The sequence below is a fragment of the Bos indicus x Bos taurus genome, chromosome 22 (assembly GCF_003369695.1).
Source record: "Bos indicus x Bos taurus breed Angus x Brahman F1 hybrid chromosome 22, Bos_hybrid_MaternalHap_v2.0, whole genome shotgun sequence".
NCBI classification, from domain to species: domain Eukaryota; kingdom Metazoa; phylum Chordata; class Mammalia; order Artiodactyla; family Bovidae; genus Bos; species Bos indicus x Bos taurus.
Window position 1 is genome coordinate 28,009,025 of NC_040097.1, and position 21,314 is coordinate 28,030,338.

At 43.8% G+C, this 21,314-nt stretch overlaps 1 protein-coding gene and 1 long non-coding RNA gene across 5 annotated transcripts in view; one reads left to right on the forward strand and one right to left on the reverse strand.

Moving 5' to 3' along the window:
- Window positions 1–2,160: 2,160 nt before the first annotated feature.
- Window positions 2,161–21,314, reverse strand: part of FAM19A4 (family with sequence similarity 19 member A4, C-C motif chemokine like) — a 175,402-nt gene continuing 156,248 nt past the window's right edge. For 2 of the 3 annotated variants that reach the window (XM_027523177.1, XM_027523176.1), the window contains exons 5-6: window positions 10,702–10,785; window positions 2,161–3,555 (exon numbers count right to left, since the gene is read on the reverse strand). In XM_027523177.1, coding sequence (XP_027378978.1) covers window positions 3,413–3,555; window positions 10,702–10,785 — 227 coding nt within the window. In that variant the 3' untranslated portion in view covers window positions 2,161–3,412. Of the gene's footprint in view, window positions 3,556–10,660; window positions 10,786–21,314 lie in introns of all 3 variants that reach the window. The other variant, XM_027523178.1, reaches the window with a different exon arrangement.
- On the forward strand, window positions 8,756–13,877 carry LOC113880686. 2 transcript variants are annotated; one of them, XR_003507799.1, is made up of 4 exons: window positions 8,756–9,847; window positions 10,695–11,326; window positions 11,782–11,858; window positions 12,349–13,877. It is a non-coding gene; the product is annotated as an uncharacterized LOC113880686 (long non-coding RNA). The 2 variants fall into 2 exon arrangements; XR_003507798.1 differs by having other exon boundaries at window positions 8,757–9,847; window positions 11,782–13,877.

Below are 21,314 nucleotides of genomic sequence, written 5' to 3' on the forward strand. Positions count from 1 at the left end.
ATTTTTCCTTGCGTTTTGTGGGTTGCTTTGTGTTTTATTTACGGTTTCCTTTGGTGTGCAAAATGTTTTAAGTTTAATTAGGTCCCATTTGTTTATTTTTGTGGGTTTTTTTTTTCATTACTTTCGGAGGCGGTTCAAAAAAGATATTGCTGCAATTTGTTTCAAAGAGTGTTCCACCTATATTTTCCTCTAAGGGTTTTATAGTGTCCCACCTTATGTTTTAGTCTTCAGTCCATTTTGAATTTAGTTTTGTGTGTGGTGTTAGAGAATGCTCTAATGTCATTCATTTACATGTTGCTGTCCAGCTTTTCCAATACAACTAATCAGTGTCTTATAGTTTTCAGAGTACTCTTGTCTTCTTACTGCTGCTAAGTCACTTCAGTCGTGTCCGACTCTGTGCGACCCCAGAGACGGCAGCCCACCAGGCTCCCCCGTCCCTGGGATTCTCCAGGCAAGAACGCTGGAGTGGGTTGCCATTTCCTTCTCCAGTGCATGAAAGGGAAAAGTGAAAGTGAAGTCGCTCAGTCGTATCCAACTCTTATCGACTCCATGGACTGCAGCCCACCAGGCTCCTCCGCCCATGGGATTTTCCAGGCAAGAGTACTGGAGTGGGGTGCCATTGCCTTGTTGGGTAGGTTTATTCCTGGGTATTTTATTTGTCTGGTTGCAGTGGTAAATGGGATCGTTTCCTTTATTTTTCTTTCTGATCTTTTCCTGTTAGCGTATAGGAATGCTGGTGTCATCTGTGTATTAGTTTTGTATCTTCCATCTTTACTGAATTCATTGATGAGCTCTCGTAATTTCCTGGTAGCATTGTTATGATTTTCTATGTGTAGTATCATGTTACCTGCAAACAGGGACAGTTTTACTTCTTTTCCAATTTGGATCCCTTTCATCTCTGACTACCTTGGTTAGGCCTTCTAAAACTGTGTTGAGTAGAAGTGGTGACAGTGGACACTCAGGTCTTTTTCCTGGTACGAGAGGGAATGCTTTCAGCTCTTCACTGTCAAGAACGATGCTAACTGTGAGTTTCCTTTTTTTTTTTTTTTTAATACATAAAGAATACAGTTTTTCTTGTAAACTCATGTTGAAGTTCAATACTGAATATTTTTCCAATTGTTTTTAATGTTGGAAGTGTGACATTTTTCATGTGTGTATCCAGTGGCAAAGAGTGCATTGACAAAGGGTTAGATAGATGTATTTGGGTGTAAAAGGATGAAAACTCTCCCCCAGAACTCCGAGGGGTCTTGGGAAGGCTAAGTGTGAATTTACTGAGTCGGCAGAATTCCACCTCTCCAAGGGCTCAAGCTACAGGGGTCTCTGTAATTCCGAGCAGCACCCTGGAACTTGAGGGAGCACTCTAAAATTGAGGAGGTTGCTGCTGCCTTAGGAAAGGCCCTGTCTGAGTCCACAGGCCTCGCAGGGCAGCCGAAAGTCCTAAGATGTGAGAATCGAATGTCTCTCCGGTGTTGAGACCACTTGCGCCACCATCAGAGAGCCAGGGGTTGATGTGACCGCTACCTCCTTTGGTATCTTTTCTGCGTTTTTACAGAATTTAAAGCAAAGACTCCTATCTACTTCCCTACCGGAGAAAAATAGGAATGATAACACTAAAGTGCCTCTCAAATACCCATTTCAGAGCTAACTTGCGAACTAGGTATAAAGAACACTGTGAAGCAGTAATGGATGAAATGGCAGCTTCCATACCTGCCACTTTCCCAAATGGACTATTTACTCCCTGGAAGTAGTTTATCCTGGAATGAACCTCAAGGTGAAGCGATGTCATTTTTACTTGATCTTGTTTGGGGTAAAATATCAGATGTGTGGCTGAAAAACTAAGACACTGTCTCATGTTCCACACAATTTCATTTTAACTCGCTTTTTTACAATGGAACATCTTATACTAAAGGCAGCAGAATGCATGTAAAATATTATGAATGTGCCTCAACTTAAGTAAATCTTCCTACATTTTAAATTCTCCTTAGTGCAACATAGGTTTGGGAGAAGAAACAAAGTAGTGATCTCTATATAAATTGCCATATAGTAACATTAAAGTTTATGTAAAGTTTTCACACTGATAATAAAAATTTGCAAGCCTAAGAATGTTAACACCAAGTCTTATGGAATAAAACAGTCACAAAAGTGTGTACACCAAACACCATCAGTGAAACTAATTTTTTACTTACTAATATGAGAGTAACAATTCTGGTAAGCATCTAGTCAATCAGATTCAAACAAAATTTAGCAAACAAGTAGCTATCGCCTTTCTCCATTCCTTCTGCAAGAATAAAATCGAAGAGACGTAACTGTTATTGTTACAAACAATACAATAATAATATTTTCTCCCATAATTGTGACAGGACAGGGATAATCAGTGCAGAAAGTATGTTTTTGGCATGTCTTAACATATAAAATTTATTCCATATTATTATAGTGGTATCTATTTAATAACATTATGCATTTCAAATCTGGGTCACTTGTTGTCTGTAATAAATTTCTGCATGACAGCATCTGAGAATATGTGGAGACACAGCTGCTGCAAAGTCATTTAACCAAGAAAAAAATGACTCAGATTTTACTCACATTTAAAAAATAACTAATAAATAAGGAGGGAAGGCGTAGGGCTAGCTCAGTCAGAGTCTAAAAATTCTGCCGTTAATGACTTTTGTCTCAGAGTTAGCAAAACAATTTGATTGACATAAACTGGATCTAAGAAATCACCCTTGATCTAAACAGAAAGTGTTCTATATTTTCAATGATTTACCTCTCTGCCTACACTTAAGCCATAGAAATCCCAGCGGGTCTCCTTTCTGTTGTGTATCTGTCACGAGAGGACTTTGGTTATAAACTATTGGGGTTGATACACTTCCTTAGCACTGGGTGAAATGGCACAGAAGTTACATGGGAGCATTTTATTTCTGCTGACCTGCCAAAGGACCTTACAATGCAGAGACTTTAAAACTGAAACAAATGCACACACAGTAACCCCAACATGAGTCCTTCTATTCCTCAAGGTTTATAAAATAAATTTTCATCACCAGTTAATCAGAGTTCATCAATCTACATCAAAAAAAAAAAAAAATGTTCTGCCAAAATGTTTTGTTATTTGGACCCTTTCAAATGACCAACCCAGGGCTGAAGGAAAAGTTCACAGGAGGAAGAGGATGAGGATCCTCAGAAACCGGTCCGTGCTCCTGTGTAAATGCAGAAAGAAGCTGCAGAAATAGTCTTCTTCATTCAGTGATGATCCACTTTTCCAGCTTCCAGTTTGTTGGTCCAGAGTCTCTTGGAGGTATGTTCCTTAGGAATACAGGTAGGCTGTCCGCTGGGTGTGTGGCAGCCCATGGTTATAACCCACTGTAGTCAAGTCACGAGGCAGTGAGAGCTGGAACAGTTAAGTAAACACCGCCATTCATAGCACAGGTATGCCCACGTGGCGTGGGTAAAATCTAAGACAATTTCCCGCAGAGTCCAGGACCGCAGTCCCGACAGGAGAGCGCTGCCGCCCGTCCCTCCTCCAGCGTGGAGGCACCTCTCTCTCTGCTACCGTGTTACCTGAAATGAATTTTAAAAGTTAGCATTCAGCACCCTAGACCCACCACAGGTATTCCTTCCTCTTAACAGACCCAGAAGTCCCTGTCTGCATCAGATGTGTACAATTTAATAGTCGGGCCTCTTGGTCTGTAACCAACCTCTCCCAATCAGCTGTTGACATCAAATTCTTCTTTATATTTGTCTTCCTTTTAGGTTGCAGAGGAAAACACACCCAGAACATTCCACAACATGGTTATAGGCCCTAGTTCTGTATCTTGTGGGGTTTATAAAAAATCCCAGTAGATTAGGTACATTGATTGCTCATCAAGGTAACTCACGTATGCTAAGACATGCTTTTATTAATGGGACTAAACTTTTGTCAGATGAGTGCTGATTTAAATCAGTGTATGTCAGGATCAGCATACTGCCTTCGTTATATTTTTAAGGAGCCACTAAGCACAAGGTAGTTAACTTTTGTTTTCAAAAATAGATTATTTTATAAAACTACAATATTTTCTGAAAATGTGGTGGTTTAGACGCTAAGTCGTGTCTGACTTTTTGCAGCCCCATGGACTACAGCCTGCCAGGCTCCTCTGTCCATGGGATTCTCCAGGCAAGAGTACTGGAGTGGGTTGCCATGCCCTCCTCCAGGAGATCTTCCCAACCCAGGAATCGAATCCAGGTCTCCCCCATTGCAGGCAGATTCTTTACCATCTGAGCTATGAGGGAAGCCCTTTCTGAAAACCTACATCCATTAAAAAATGTGTGGTTTCTTCCACTTTTAAGCACCCAGGCTAACCATTACTTGGGATCTAAGAAAACAGGTCTGCAGTTTCTATAGTTAGATTTCATCATGTAATAAATTGTACAGGTTAGATAATACACCAACTAGGAATAAATAGAAGCATAATACGTTAACCCATCTACACCATCAGTATACTTTTAAGTAAATTATATTCTCTGATCACATAGTCATCACGACTACTCAGTGATAGTCATCATCCAATCAGGTATGTATTCAAACTTCAGATATGCTTTTAACTGACACAGTCCTTTATGTATGTATTCTACAACTGCTCTTTTGTTTGCTATATAGTATTCTCAGCACATAGTATTAAAACTCTTTCCTCGTGGAACTTAGCTAAAATAGGGGTAGATATAGTTTTTCTGTGAAACACCAAACAGTAGGATATTTTCAGTTTTGCAGGCCAGTCACCGTTGTATCTACTGCACTCTGCCTTTATACCACAAAAGCAGCCGTAGGCAATACATAAACCAGTGGGCATTGCTAGGTCCCAATAATCTTGATTTTGGGATGTTCAAATTGAAATTCACAAAATTTTCGTGTTAAGAAATACATAGTCCTTTTGGTTTTTTCCCCAACCATTAAAAAAAGTACAACTCATTCTTTCTCTGCTGTTTCAATGACCTGTAAGCTAAGGGCCAGATTTGGCTCAAAGGACATAGCTTGCTTCTTGCTAGTCTAGAGGAAAAGGGCTGGACAAACAGGTAAAAGAAAAGTATATCAAAGGTGACATAGTGTGTGGAGCCCAGGACTGGGGCAGGGAGGGGAGACGGCCGCTATTTCACAGAGGCTTGTCGGGGGAGGAGGTGCCTACAGGGAAACTTGACAGAATGGCGCCCTGACTACTTGAGCCAAGAACTGTCCAGGGAGAGGGAAACGCAAGGATTTCGGCCTTTTTCTGAGGGAGGCACAGAGATGAGACAAGCAATGTGGTTCCAGGCTGTCAACAACTCAGAGAGACCACTTGGTAAGAGGGGAGCCACCAGGACTCGTGACAAATACAGGATGTGTGAGAGAGGCGTCAAGGACAACTCTCGGGTCTTAGGCTTGTGCAGCAGGAGGAGGAAGCTGGTCACTTTCTGAGCAGGGAGGACTCTCTCTCAGCCTCAGGTTCCTCGTCTGCTAAATGAAAACCAGTAGCATCTACCCTCCTTAAGTTGTTGCGAGAAGGGAATGAAACTGCACGAAGGGTGTGCTCACTGCCTGTCATAGGGTTAGTGCTCAAGGAACAGTGACTGTTGTCATGGTAGCTCTTCCTGGATCTTTCTTTCATGCATCTGTTTCAAACCCAACCATCTTTATAGTCAGCCAAGTAGCAGTCTACATCTAGGATGTAATTCTCAAAAGCATCTTATCTGAGGAAGCTCATTCTCCACATCCAACCCGTTTGGGACCCTTTCTGCACTGACAATGGGAAGAGGTACTTTCAGATTTGGTTGATTTGAAAATTTTTGTCTCGTTGATTGTAGGCGGAAGGTGCATTGCATTTTGGTGGATAAAAGGCTGTTATTGTGTCACTCTCAGCTCCACTCTCATGTGACACAGTGCCCCAAAAAGTTCAGGCTCTGACTCTAGGGATCAGAGAAGCTAAGACTTCAGGATAAAAGAGTCACCTCGGTGCAACCTTGAAAGACAAGTAGACTTGAGAAGTGGGAGGGTATGAAGAGGAAGGTGTGGACACAGAGGCCCATCCCAAGATGCTTATATCCTACATTTTCTAGCAGTTACCAAGGGGCATCCATCGGATGGTTCCAGGAAGGAACCTGGGCAGGGACCTCACCCTCGTGGCACAGAAAGCCAAGACAAAGGTGGGAACCAAGAGCAGGTAGGGAGCTCGGGGAGCTCAAAAACTGAGGGTATACTGTTTGCTGATCAGAATCTCCCTAAGAACACTTGTTCTTAAAGTATGGATTTCTAAACCCCATCCCAGAACATCCTAGAATGAGGCTCAAAATAGTTGTGTTTTTAACAAGTTCCCATGATGGTTGTTCTACAGCCACTGGTATCATTAAACAGTTATAACATGGTGGTAGAGAGGATGAGGATGACCCATTGCAGTAGACCAAGAGCCAGAGGGAAGGGTATCGATTACGGACCAGTGAGGAAGGAACCAGAGGAATCGGTCACCTTAGATCCTGAGGGAGAGGGAGGTGTGGAAGAGAGTGTCTTACCTCCTCCCTCTAGCTTTTCCAGTAGGAAATACTGCAAACGCTTGGACACTTAATAGAAACTCTGAAGAACAAAAGGAAGCAATGGGATCAGGTAGGATGCTTACACACACAGTTACCGAAAGAACTACCCTATTGGATGAAGTAGTCTTTTTTCCAGCTTTAGCACTACTGCTATGTGGGGCTATGTAACTCTGTCGCGGGGACGGCCCTGTGCATTTCAGGATGTTGAGCCGCATCTCTGGCCTCTAACCACAGAAGCCCACAGCAACCCCCTCCCCAGTGTGTGACAACTAAAAACATCCTCGGACATTGCCAAACATCTCCCTGAGGGCAAAACTGTCCCTCGGTGGGAATAACCACTCACAACGCATACTTCTTTACTCTTAGAGGTCTTGAAATTAGGAACATGTAAAAATCTAAAGCTTCTCAAACTTCAACGTGTGATTTGCTTGTATTTGCAAGCGACAAAAACACCCTTCAAACCATTGCCTGTAGTGCTAAGAAGACACTGCACACTTGTAAGGAGTCTTAATACTGACAACTCAAATAGGGAGAAATGACTTAGCACATTTAGCAACTGCAGAAGACCCTGGTTTGATTCCTGGGTCGGGAAGTTCCACTGGAGAAGGGATAGGCTACCCACTCTAGTATTCTTGGGCTTCCCTTGTGGCTAAAGAATCCACCTGCAATGTGGGAGACCTGGGTTTGATCCCTGGGTTGGCAAGATCCCCTGGAGAATTCCATGGCCTGTATAGTCCAGGGGGTTGCAAAGAGTTGGACACAACTGAGCAACTTACACTTTTCACTTTCAGGTAATAAAACTCAGAATTTAAGTAAGGAAAATCAAGGCAGGATGTCAGAGAAGTTAGATTTCCCCCAACAAAGCAGTACCCGCCTCCTCTCTGGGGATATTGAAAACAATACAAGCAGAATCAACTCAGTGTCTGCCTTGCTGGTTAGGGAGCTGTCCGCGCTCATGTTCCTATCTTCATCTAAGACTATTCATATCTCAGGTTGACTGCTAACTTTGTTACATTCGCATTTCAGTGGAAAAGAAAATTTGGACCTAGATGCCTGACAGTAGCTAATCTTTTTCTTTTCGCCTTTCTGCATTGTGATGCTGCCATGCATGGACTGTTAACGCAAATGGAAACTATTTTGCTATATAGTTAATAATACCCCCTTGAGAGCGGTAAGCGTTCTACCTTTATGTGACTGTGGTCTCACCTAGGGTGTGAGGTCCAGGGTCAATTTTAAGACACAGCTTTTGTGAGCTCGATGCCAGTCACCCTTCCACAAATGAATTTACTCTATGTGCATAAGCTCCATAAAAGACATAAAATGTTTTATATAGTTCAAGTCACACCGACTTGGATTACTAAAGGAAACAAAGTTTTATGACTCCAAGATTATTCTCCAGTGCTGTATCACAAAAAAGAAAAAAGAAAAGTAGCTATGTAGCATGAGGGCTGGGGGAACTGTATCATGCTTCTGCAGCTTTTCACAGCGCTAAATGAAATGTCACTGCCGTTGAGGATTCGCTAGAGCAAACTCCTAATCCCAGCACATAGAGCTACAACACCCCTCCAGGCCCACTTCCTGCAAATACCCTCGTGAACTGTATGGAAACAGCAGGGAGCTGCGCAAGCAAGGGGCTCCTCAGATGCATTCTGTCCCAGAACACAGCTGACTGGTGCTCAGTATCTTATTTTATATTTCTGTGTAAGAGTCAACGTTTTGCAAGATTATGCTTCTATTATTTCTTAGTCTACAAGAAACATGAAAAAAGGAAAGATTTATGGTTGACAGATTTAAGACCCTAGCTCTTTGGCCACTGCCAGATTTGGATTTCGGAAGAGGTAAGGGAAGAGAGGCTGATGGGGGCCCATGGGAAAGGACAGTGGGATTATCTTAAAGCAGGATTTGCTTAACAGGCACACTTGGGTTTACCCAGATCGAAAGATTGTGGGAGCGGGTTAGAAGCGGAGCAGATGAAAATGATGGCAGTGTTGGAAACAGTGCTGCAGTGACCAGTGGGTGCGTGTGTCTTTTAGAATTAGGGTTTCCTTAGGGTATAACATATATTCACTGCTGCTAAGTCGCTTCAGTCGTGTCCAACTCTGTGCGACCCCATAGACAGCAGCCCACCAGGCTCCCCCGTCCCTGGGACTCTCCAGGCAAGAACACTGGAGTGGGGTGCCATTGCCTTCTCCAATATATTCACTTCCATGTGTAAAATAGACAGCTAGTAGAAAGCTGCTGTATGACACAGGGAGCTCAGCTTGGTGCTCTGTGATGACCTACATGGGTGGGGGACGGGAGAGAGGTGACAGATGCATCCATATTTTTTGCTGTTCACAATTAAGTGAATCAGCCATAACACTGAAAAGCAATTATACTCCAATTTTTTAAAATGGTGGCAGTATTAACTTCCTTCCTCTACCAATAACCTCCATGAACTTCTCCTGCCCTGGATAAAGAAGCATAGATCAGGTTATTTAACCTAGTGATCATGATATCACTAACAAGGACAGCTTAGTTGATAATTGTAATTAATGTTAAAATGGTCTTGATTTTGGAATTATTTTACCTACATTATAAAGAATAAATCAGACAACATACTAGACTATTAATCTGAGATGTAATAAATATCAGCTAAAATTTACATGTAAAGTTTATTTTTAAATCTTGTTTTACAATAGTATGTTTTAGACTTAATCTTTTATTAATGACTTGTTTAAATATTTATAAGATCTTGTTTATTATAATACCTCATGTGCATACATAGGAGAACTCACCTGTTCTTGCCCTCAGTGGCTGAAGATGACTGAGAACTTGAGTAATTCAAAACACTCATAAAGAGGGAAATGTAAACAAGGTGAGAAACCATTCAAGGGATATTTTTCCTCCTCGGGGGGCCAAAGCTGACACAGCAACCAGGACTAAGCAGTCATTCCATTCCAGTGTGTGTAGCTCATTAGAATCCTAGACTGACCTGTTTTATTAATTTTTGTACAAGAAACAGTGTGGAGCTATTCAGCCAGCTCTGGGACTATTGGGTGAGCAACCCAGCAAGGGGCCCTAACATCACCGCTCTGCTCCCAGACAGGAAGCTGACAGAATGAAGCAAGTAAGTGGAGCAATGTGTGTAAACTGAGTGCGTTTTACATGATGCACTCAGAGATACAAGGGATGTGCATCCTATCCGTGAAGGATTCCCTGAATAATGATTTCTTTCTAGAGAAGAATGGCAGAAAGCGCATTCCTTTGCAGCTGGCAAAGCACCATAGAAGGAGGACTAACCGAGGCTGAGACGGTTGGAGCAGAAAGAATGAAGGTAGGTGCTCTGCAGAGTTATCTAGTGAGGGCCACACAAGCAGAGGTGAGCTAAGGAGCACAGAGAAGCCACTCAGAGATTTGGGGGTGGACTAGCTTAGCAGATCTGCAACTCACAAAAATGACTCCATTCTATGGAGAACAGGCAGGAAGGGAAGCAAGAGTGGATATGTGGAAGCAACGCTGGTCATCCAGACACAGCGGAGACCGCCCGGGGATGGTAACTATGGTGATGCAGAGAGGGGGCGGGGTGTGGGAGTACCAGTCCCTAAGACAAAACAAGAGTGTGGACAGCAGGAGAGGAGAAAGAAGTTCAGTTTCTGGCTCGAGAACTGGGTGGAAAATGGAGTGTTTCAGAGACGCAACTAGAACGAGGATGAATGGGCAGGAAACACGACTTACAAGGCTTGAATTGGAGTCTTCAGCCAATTCAGCCAGACTAAATCTCCTCCGAGGTGGCAGGTATTCTATTTCAGTGAGTCACCAGGATGTGGGGTCTGGCCACGCTGGTTTGATGCACGGGACTGTCAACTCCGAAACCTTTACTTTAAATCGGCCCGTGAAGGAGCTGAAATGAATTCAGCAGCCCTGCTTCAGATAAGGCATCCCTCCACCAGTCCTAACTCCATAAATCTGAAATGGAGGGTGATGCTGAGAAACGCGCTTTTCACAGGGCCCGAGTGGTAGAGGGGCATTGCCCACGGAACTTTACCAACGTAACATTACCCTCCCTCTTGGCGGCAGGATGAAATGGAGGGGGCAGGTTACAGGAAGCGGAAGCTGCCAAGTACAGCTGTGCTCTGTCTATACTTGCCTTGGTAGTTTTGACTTTGTTGCCACTGCTACAGGACCAACCTGAGTAATCGGGCAGCACTCGGCAGTCCTCTCCTTCCAAACAAGGATCCATGTGACACCACCATTTCTGAATCACAATGGAAGCTGGAAGACAAAGGCACGTAACACTTGTGACACGGTTTCTTCCCTCCAAATCCAGGCAACATAAAGCTCAATGCAGGTTAGGACACTGGCTTCCAAGACTGCGTATAGGTGTCACCATGAGGAAGGAATCCAACCACCCATATACTTAACGGAAAAACACCATTTCTTTTTTATGCAGTTGGCTAACATTATGATGTAGGTAGTAAGACCTCAGACTGTGCGGCCTTCTTTAAAGGAGCTCGGACGCGCTGTTTTACTCTCAGCTTCGGTTTCTTCACCTGTACAATGGGAGGAAAAATAGAGCTCCCCCCCGCCCAAAGGATGGCAAGGGGATACAGCTGATCCACGTAAAAGCCCTGGCTGACTTTGCACCAGTCACTGTGTTGTCAGGAAATACTAGCTGTTACTGTGTCTCTGGCTGCAGGTAACAGTGGTGGATGCTGATACCGCAGGTGTGAGTGCTGCTGACAAGAGTGTCAAGACAGAACAGACAACATTTTCATCCCAGAAGGTGCTCGTCTCTCCATGCCGTCCCAGCTAGGTGAGTAACCGCCTGAGTCAACTGGGCGCCAAGTTAGGAGGGGGAGCACTGGCGCCCCTTCGCAAGCCCTCATTCTCGACCAGTTCGCTGGCTTACCTGCGACTGCCCTTCACCTCACGGTCCCCACAGCCATCTGCCAATACAGTGATTCATGCTGCAAGCCCATGAATCAGAAACGAGCACCCCAGTTCTCTGAGTTTGCAGGTAAAGATGAGAAATTAAGGGAAAAAACCATCAGCATGACTAGTTATTCCCACAGATGTCAAAGGACAAAAAAGACTGTGATAGGTTTTTTAAGGGGACCCCACGCAGTGGGCTGGTAGAGGACCAAGCTCCAAAGCTGCGGGTAGTGTGTGTGGATTAGGGGTGGAAGTAGATTAACCTTTCGTTGTTGTTTAAATAGTAACAGGTTGCTTTTTTTTTAAATACCCCAATGGATTCTAAAACTGCCTCAGAACTCTGAAAGTCAAGTTCAAGAAAAAGTAGGCGTTACACAAGCCTACCTTGGAGGAATCCAGACCACCACCATAAAGTAAGTGACACAACTTCCCAGTGCATATAAAAGTCAGGTTTACACTACCCTATAGTCTATTAAGGGTGCAATGGCACTGTATCTATTTTAAAAAAGCAAACCCTCAATGTATATATACCGTGATTAAAAAAATATTTTACTGCTCAAAATTGCTATCATCTGAGCCTTTAGTGAGTCATATTCTTTTCACTGATAGAGGATTTGAAGTATTGCAAAAATTGCCAAACTGTGACACAAATACACAAAGTGAGCAAAGGCAGTTGGAAAAATCGTGCTGATAGACTCACTCAGTGCGGGGTTGCCTCAAACCTTCAATTTGTCAAAACGCAGTATCTGTGAAGTACAATAAAATGAGGCATGACTAAATTCTAACAGTTACTTTCTCGTGAATGCAGGACACCTTAAAAATGAAGGGAAGACACCTAGTAATTTCAAATTCATTACAACTCTAAGGTTAACAGTGGTTATTTTTTTCCTGTGGTTTATACAGGAGAGAAAACTGAGGTCCGGTGGTATTAAGCAACCTGCCCAAAGTCACAGTTTTTGCAAATAGCCAAACGGCATTTGAACACAGGTGCCCGAGCACAATGCTGAGTACCTACCTCCTCCCCAGCAGAGGCCCCTACTGGAGGCAGCAAACGCGACGCAGCATGACAAGGGGACAGAATGGTTCCATTACCGGCGGAAGTGACGGCTTACGGTACCTTCTCTGAGTGCAGCCACCATTCCAGGTTCTGACCCAACACTGAGGTGTTACCCAGTGAGTCCCCTCCAAACCAAGAGCAGTGCCCGAGTAAGGCAGATCTGTGATCTAGAATAACCAGCTGCTACTGAAATCAGAAGGTGCCAACACTGAGAAAGGCATAGCGCTAAATGGGTTATTTACTGTGTCAGAGACTGCACTCGATGGATGGACGCACTGGGGTCAAGTCTATGCAAGTTGTATTTTTTTCAGCCCCCAATATCACCACAGTTTCACCTTAAAATTGTACAGAGTGGTGTCATTTTGAAAGCACATTTATGTACTGTCCTTCTTGTGAATTGTCCCCAGAACCTCCCCAGAAAAGGAGGCAGATGGTTCCAGACCAAACACCAGAGCTTTCCACACCACGAGCAGTATCTGAATCTAGACTCTGCATCCATCAATCTTTCTGCTTACACCAGAGTTTAAGTAATAGTTTAGATGAGTAAGTGCTACGCAGAGTTGACCATATGCATAGTGCTGACTAGTCATTCCTTATTTTCTGAATGCCTTAGTCTGGTCCCAAGTAGGTACAAAGATGAGGAACCTTCAATTTAAAATACCGTCTCCAGGACAGAAAAGTTACATAAATGTTGACAGACTTCATTGTATTTACACAGAGTTAAACTTGAACATGAAATACTGTCCAGAAAAATCTTTACAAGTGTTCCAAAGACAAACTTCCTTCCACTCAGCAGTGGAGACCTGTGTACTCCTGGCAGGTATCAGAGCTACACGGAGGACTCGAAAGCAGCTCTGACAGGTGCCTAGAGATCCAAGAGAAGGTAAGAGGGACAGCGAAGGGCGAGCAGGAGACATGTGGCTGAAGTGAGGGGTCAGCAAGGAAGCAATGGACATTCAGGGGCAAGTGAACACTTGGTTCTCTCAGCTCTAGGAAGCTTGTGACCAAGGTAGTGCCCTCAGCCAGGAAACCTGTGTCCCCAGAAGATGAGAGAATGTAGAACAAAAAGGAGTCTGAGAGAAAAGACCAGCTGAGGTGGAGTGAGGTGAGAAGTCTGGGAATAAACTCCCTGCCGAGGAAATGGATGAAATCCAATTATCTCACCTTCAGAGCAGAGAAGTGCTGGTATCTCCTCACTGGACCATGGGGACCCAAGACAATGCTGTGAGAAATCTAGAAACGGATCTTGGGGGAAAGATGATGGATTCAGGCATTCATCACAGACAAATAGGCCAATTCCTAACTGAATTGCCTAGTTTTGTTTAAAGATTGAAGTGTATTTTAATAAATAAGCATGTATTGCTGCCTTATGGAATCATTTACCACAATCCTGTCATTTAATTGGAAAACACAGAGCGTATTTCTAAAGACAGATTCACCACTGACTCCTAAAACTAGCAAAGCTGTCCTGGACTGTAAAGCACTGCTACTGGTAAAAAAGAAACTGCTCATAGCTGATAGAACGCAAAGAGGGAGGGGCTTCCATAAGCACATACTGTATCCAGGATAAAGGTTTTTGTGAAACACTTAATCCCCGATGTTCTTTCAGAAGAGAGAGACATAGTAAGAGCCGCCCGGGTAGCCAAAATACAAGTTTCACTTTCCTTTAGGAGTTAAGGATTGAGGAAGGAACGCACAGTGAAGGTGAAAACCAAGCGGGGGATTGACCTAACAGAGAAGAGAGTGATTAACAGCCTGCGAGTGTCAGCCCGGAGCGCACACGGAGCAGGGCTGTAAGCTGAGACAAAGGACTCAGAAATAGGATTCTATTAAAATAACTCTTGAGAACATCTGCCCACTTAACTGAGTCTTGTCTCCGCAGGAAAATAAGTTTGTAGGAGGAATACATTTTTTTTTTTCCTGTTACCAAGTACCATAATATATTTTAAATGAGAACGTTATCTTGTCACTTCTATTTTTAAAATGAAATTCTTTAAAAAGCCCCATGCCTTCCTGACTTAGGAAAACACAAAATATCCCTATCTTCAAGCTGCCGAGCTGTAACAAATTTCTGGTTTTATGCAGGAAAGGAAATTTTAAAAAGACAGTGATGCTCCCGTTTTATGGGAGCGGCTAGTACTTCCTATACGTTCTCTTTGGGGGACAGTGTGGCGAGGCGGCTAAGTAGCTAAGGAAAGCTGATGCACTGTCTTTATCTCTCTGTTGTATAAAATAGATGGATGTTTTTGGTTTCTTGCCCGTGTTCCAAATATTACTCTAAATACATACTCTGTTTTCTTTAATACATAATTATTTAGATAAGCCCACCTTCAAATAAGATTAAGAGGCTCACTTCTCTATAGCTGGTCTCTCCCTTCTTGATTTATTTTGATTGCTTTTACAAACAGTTAAGGCTTTTCTAAAGAAAAGTGTTTCTACACTGACACTACGGACAGAAGATGTTTAAGAAACATCTTCCCCAGGATATGTGTCCTCTGGAAAATGGAAACCGTCACAAGAACATCAAAACAAGAAGAGGTTCTGATGTATTTCATCTTTAGCTCTTTTGCTCTTACCTGCGTTATTTCAAGACACCTGACATGTTCCTTAAATATTAAGCCACTGATTAACTTTTAAGAAAGGTATGTGGAAAACCTTGCCAATAGACATGCTTGGTATTCAAGAAAGGAAGCCATTAGAAGCTGACCCAGGTAACATGCATAAAAGCGGTAGTGGGAGGACTGTGATTTTTTAAGGAATCTTTTACTTGTTCACACATTTCACCTATGACCCAGTATTGTTATTTCCACAGAGTACAAAGTGAGGCTGTGGATGAAGACATACACACTCCTCCTCTGTGATCTAAGATGCTTCTAAATGCCACCTCACACAAGCACATCCACACACAGCAGAAACCTCAAAGGCGGGGCTTCTCAACCTTGACACTCCTGACATTTGGAGCCATCTAATTCTTCACTTCAGGGGTACAGCCTACGCATGTTAAGATATTCAGCAGCACGACCCTCTCCCCCAGCATAAAGACCAAAAGCATCTCCAGGCATTATGACATGTTTCCAAGCTGGAGAAAACCTCCCGCAGTGGAGCAACAATGGTCTCCGGTCACCTACAGTCATGATCCAAATGTCCTCAGCCCAGAATGAGAGGCTTTGCTGGTTCATCAAACCTCATCAAAGCTTTGCTGGGTGAAAATACAACTCACTCTAAGTAAACATGTCAGCTCTAGTCCTTGTCTCCCTTCTTCCCCCCACTGAAGGTAATTCCACAAGTCTAACATCTACATGTTTCTCTGTCCCCTACAGACACACAAATCCTGGGCTCACCATGACACCTATGCTGACAATCCATCTGACCTGTCAAATTCAGGGAGCACATTTTTCCTTCTGAGAAATATTTGATATGAACTTCGCTCACAGCATTTCCTACCTTTCTTATTGGCAGAATCTGCTTCATCCACTCTCCTTGAATACAAATTCCCAGACAGCAGGGAGTAAGTCCAAAAATGTGATTTGCTCTCAGACCTTTACTATCAAGGCCCTGTGTATACCTCCAGATTTGTCTTCTGCCATTTCTGAGCCAGACGAGCTCTTCCACTTCCCAAGGCTGCCCCGCTCATTCTCAGGTGCTCTACACGCCTCTCCCTCCTACATAGTAAAGTCAGACTCATGGCTCCTCATGGGTACCCCTTTCTCTAAGAGTCCTTCATTTACTAGACTTTAATTATCTATCTTGCTTATTATTAGCAAACTCTGGGTTGAAAACAGGACCTCCAGCATCTAGGACTTGCCAGGCACAAAAGAGCTAAATTAAAACTAGATAAATGCACACACATATCCTTCCAACTTTCAAAGTGTTTCAGTAAAGGATACTTCATTGTCACTTAGCTGACCAACACCGAGAAAAACTCAGAAAACTGCTTCATCGCTCAGGTAGCACAGAGAAAACAGCTAGTAACAAAACCTTGTGAACTCACATCTTAAAGACAGACCCCACATCTGACCACACAACCCACAATTCACAAAAGATGTCTTCAGGACACGAAGTAACTCTTATCCTTAGTGAAGTCTGACATCTCAGAAAAGGCATTGGGACATCACTGAAAGAAAGGAGAAAAAAAAAAAACCTTTGAAAAGTAACTGTCTTCTAGTCCTAGGCTTTTGTCTTATTAAGCTTTTATCAACCTGATGTTTAGAGAGCATTCAGTTTGACAAAATAAATTAAGCTTCATTGTACTACACGTTTATCTCATTTTATCATAAACCAATCCAGCATTATCTCTATAGGGCTATATTTTGATAACTGTGTAGAATACAGTTCCTACCACAAAACAGCCTTGTCTATGCCCGAAGAAGATGCAAAAGGAAGAATGCTTAACAGCTAAATAGTTTCTGTTTCAGGATCCAAGTAATCACAGCTTCAATCAAATAATTCTTCATTCCTTCTCCCAAATCCCAAATGTGTATTACAGACACATTTCAATAATTCAGGGGGATTTCATAAGTTAATTATAATTTTTAAAAAAGCTGGATGGGAGGAAAAAAGAGCTATTTTTAACTACTAAAAGCTGTAATTTCCCAGAAAAGCACAAAAAACACTAGATAAGTATCTGTGGTATGGATTAACAAAAACGCATAAAGATAGTCCAATGTCTGTACCAAAATTAATGCCCCTCTTCTTGCCTTTAATTTAAATGTAAATTCAAGTAAATTTTATATTTTAGATCCTATCCTTATTGACAAATAAGATAAAAGGAAGGTATCAGCAGACACTAGGTCTCCCCACATGCCAGTTAGCAGCATGATATTGCATAATTATTATGGGATAAAGATTAAGCAGGTAAAGCTAAAAAGCCCGATTCAAAACATATTCAAATAAGGAACAGAAGATCAGAGACATATGAGAACAGACATACATCCTAACTAGAGTCTAAAGTACAACTTCTAACACCGCCCCCGTGACTTTGAGCCCATGAACGCTGACTATTTGAGCCCAACACCGACTATTTGCCAGGCAGTGCTCGTGCAGGGGACACAGATATGAAGACCCACAATCCTCTCTCTCTCAGGGTTTTGGGATGCCCTGGCCACCAGATGTTACACCAAGCTTACACAATGGCATAAAGCTTATCCTGCAACACAGAAGCTTCAGGTCCCACGTTCCCACTTAAATACACTCGCGCATCTGGAGTGCTCTGGAGGTGCACATGCTTAGCGGCTCCCAATCACACTGGACACACGGACATGATGCCACTCAGAGATGGAGATATACAGAAAGAACACTTGCATCATCACAGAAAGCTCTACTGTGCAGATTCCGCTCTGAGACCAGACACTCGGTCTCCACCACTCACTGATCCTCCCCACCAAGGCACTCAAGTAGCCTGTGAGCATGTTTCCTTTGCCACAGACGGAACCAAAATGCCTTTCAGTAGAAGAACAGCTAAATAATTACAACCTGCCCATATGAAGGAATGCTGTAGAGCAATTAAAAAGGAAACAGGTCAACACGTACTAGGACACAAAGATCTCCACAACATAGTACTAACAGGAATAATGCACACTGAGTTAAGAAATAGCCACTGGGATATCCTATCCGTTTGTGTAATACACATTCATACCAAGATCGACCACATTTTCTGCAGACCTGTTTTAAATACACAAGTATATATATTGACCGAACAGAGAAATGTAGTTACCCAGAGAGTAGAGGCCAAAAAGGATTTTCCCACATATCAAATGTAAAACAAGCTAGTGTATGGTAAGGGATTAGCATTTCCTTTACTAAGAGACAGATGCTAATGGGAACTACTGTACTTTGTAGTTCCCCAATAAAAGTGCTTTCTGAATTGTAACACATGATTTAGACATACAAGATTTTTATATTCAAATTTCCCAAACCAGACAGAGTATGAACACAGTTTATGTAATGATTCATGACTTCCTGTAGACGTGCAAAGTCTACAGAGGTCATGTTTGGTCTGGATAAAATGGCAGAGTAGGAAGAACATGAGTTCATCTCCTACCCTGGAGACACCAAAACCACAAACAGATACAGAGCAACTGTTTCTGAGAATGACCTGAAGGCTGGGAGAACAGGCTTTCTGCAAGTAAGTCTATAAAGAAAACGTCACGTCCAAACAGGTAGGAGGGGCACGGGCGCAGTGCAGTCAGAACCCACACCCCTGGTGCGGGACCCGGGGTGGGGAGGGACGTCACGACCGGGAAGCCCCCAGCCCAGGAGCGGGCGGACGGGCCCCACGTCGGGTGGCCCAGCCCAGGGGTCCTGCACCAGCAAGGTGAGCTCTTAGAACGGCCTTGAAAACCAGCGGGACTCAGGGCGAAGAGAGCTGGGGGAACGCAGACGACTGACACTCCGCTCTTGAAGGATTCACACACAAACTCACTTATTCCAAGTCCCAGAACACAGGCAGCAGCTTGGAAAGTGCCCCTGTCACACGGGAAGGAAATTCAGGGACTACGTTTAGGACGAGTACCAGAGAGGCAAGCCTCTGGTATCACCTCCAGGGACAGAAGTGCTGACAGGGGCTATTTTCTTGAACCCTCTTTTTACCTAGCTGGCCCAGTGCCGCTGTGCGGCATTTCTGCAGCCCCATCTACCGCGCTAACACTGTGCCCCGCCCCGCTGGGGTCAGTCCCTCCCAAGGAGATCCACCCTTCCCTGGTGGGCCACCTCAGCGCCCAGGTGCCCCTGCAAACCAGCTCCCATAAGGGGAACTCCGCACAACCGCACTCTCACAAGAGTCATGATCAAGCCTCACAGCCGGTTGTCCCAGAGACCAGTTTCATACCCAGGACGTGCCATAAACAGTCCTGGCCAAGCCACACAACCAGCCAGCCAGGGCATCAGCCCTGCCCCCATTGTGTCTGCAGCAGCAGAGACTCAGCCCTAAAAGGAAGGTGCACGCGGCCCACGCCGGTGATTCCGGTGTCTGGGGGGTGCAGGGTAAGGCGGAAGACATATGGGACCTGAGCCCTGGCACACTCCTCTCTAATCTGCAAGCCAGGAACACTTCTCCAGGGCTCTGGTTGCCAGAAGAACCGGGGTGGGGCATGGAGAAGTGCTGCCGCCTTGTGGACATTTCCTGTATTAACAACTTTAAACCCAGTGTTTCTGGCACTTCATATTTACAAGGTTTATGGGGCTGTAAAGCACGCCTGCTCTCAAGAAATGTCCTGGGGTAGGTAATCGAAAAAGAATTCAAAACATGGAGGACTTTCACGAAGGCAATTTCAAGAGATAAATTTAACACAGCTTTTTTTTTTTTAAGCACATGAAAAGATGCTCCACATGGCTCATTATTACAGAACTGAAATCAAAACTACAACGAGGTATCATCTGCCACTAGTCAGGATGACCAACATCAAAAATCTACAAATAATAAATGCCAGAGAAAGCATGGAGAAAAGGGAACCCTCCTATGCACTCGTTTTGGGAATGAAAATTGATAACAGCCACGATGGAGAACAGTATGGAGGGTCCTTAATAAACTAAGCAAAGAAGCACCACATGACCACTCCTAGGCCCATATGGAAACAAAACCCACAACTGGAATTGGCACACACACGTAAATGTTCACTGCAGCACCGCTGGCAAAAGCCAAGGGGTGGAAGCAATGAGAATCTCCATCCAGAGATGAACAGATAAAGAAGAGGTGGGACATATATACAGGGGAATATTCCTCAGGAATAAAACTGAATGAAAACGATGCCTATTCCAGCAACATGGGTAGATCTGGGTATAATCATCCTTAGTGAAGGAAGTCAGACCGAGAATGACAAAATGGCCATGGTATCACTGATGCCTGCAACCTCAAAATCGATACACATGCACTCATTTGCAAAACAGAAACAGAACCACAGACATAAAAAACGAACGGTTGCCAAAGGGGCAAGATGGGGTGGCAGGAAAACAAATTAGGAGATTAAAATTAACATATACACAGTAATATATTTCAACTAGAAAATCAACCAGGACCTATTGTATAGCAGACGGAACTCCACTTAACACACTGCAGTAAGATGTATGGGCAAAGAATCTGAAGAAGAATTGATACATGCATATGTGTAACTGAACCAGGTTGATGCAAACTGAAAAGAAACACAACATTGTGTGTCAATGTTACTCCGATATGAAACAAAAATTAAAAAGACAAATGCCAACGACATAGGCCTTGGACCCCTGGCCTGGAGTCACATCCTTGGAGCCTGAGCCACCCTGAGTCCCAAGGCTGGACTGGGTTGGAGCTGGGGAGGATGTGCCAGTAAATAAGCCCCCTTAAACCTGAAGTGCCTGGTCCCTGTGGATGGGACCCTGATCTCCATATCCAGATGCGCCCTCCTACCGCTCAAGCAAACCCAGAGCTTTCAAACGATGCTGACGCTTTGGGCTGGGATCTTAAAGAAGTCTCCTGTCCTCCAACAACCCCAGTGGTGGGCTTCCCACCAGCAGCCTCCTTCCTGGCAGTCCTCCCACCTAAGTACCATAGCACACTCAGCATCACAGTTAGGGGAGGGCTTGGGATTTCTGTGGGGAGTGCAGGTTAAGGGGGAAGAAGTCATGAGACAACTCTGGAACAGATTTTCTCTGGGGCTCTGGTTGCCTGAGGAACCTAAGTGGGGCCAGAGAAAGGGCTGCTGTCTTATGGACTTCTCCTGAAACAACAAATTGAAAACCAGGACTTAGGACACTTCAAATTCACTATTCGCAGATGTAAAGGACACCTGCCCTCAAGTAATGTCCTGAAGTAGATAACTGAAAAAGAATTCACAAGGCA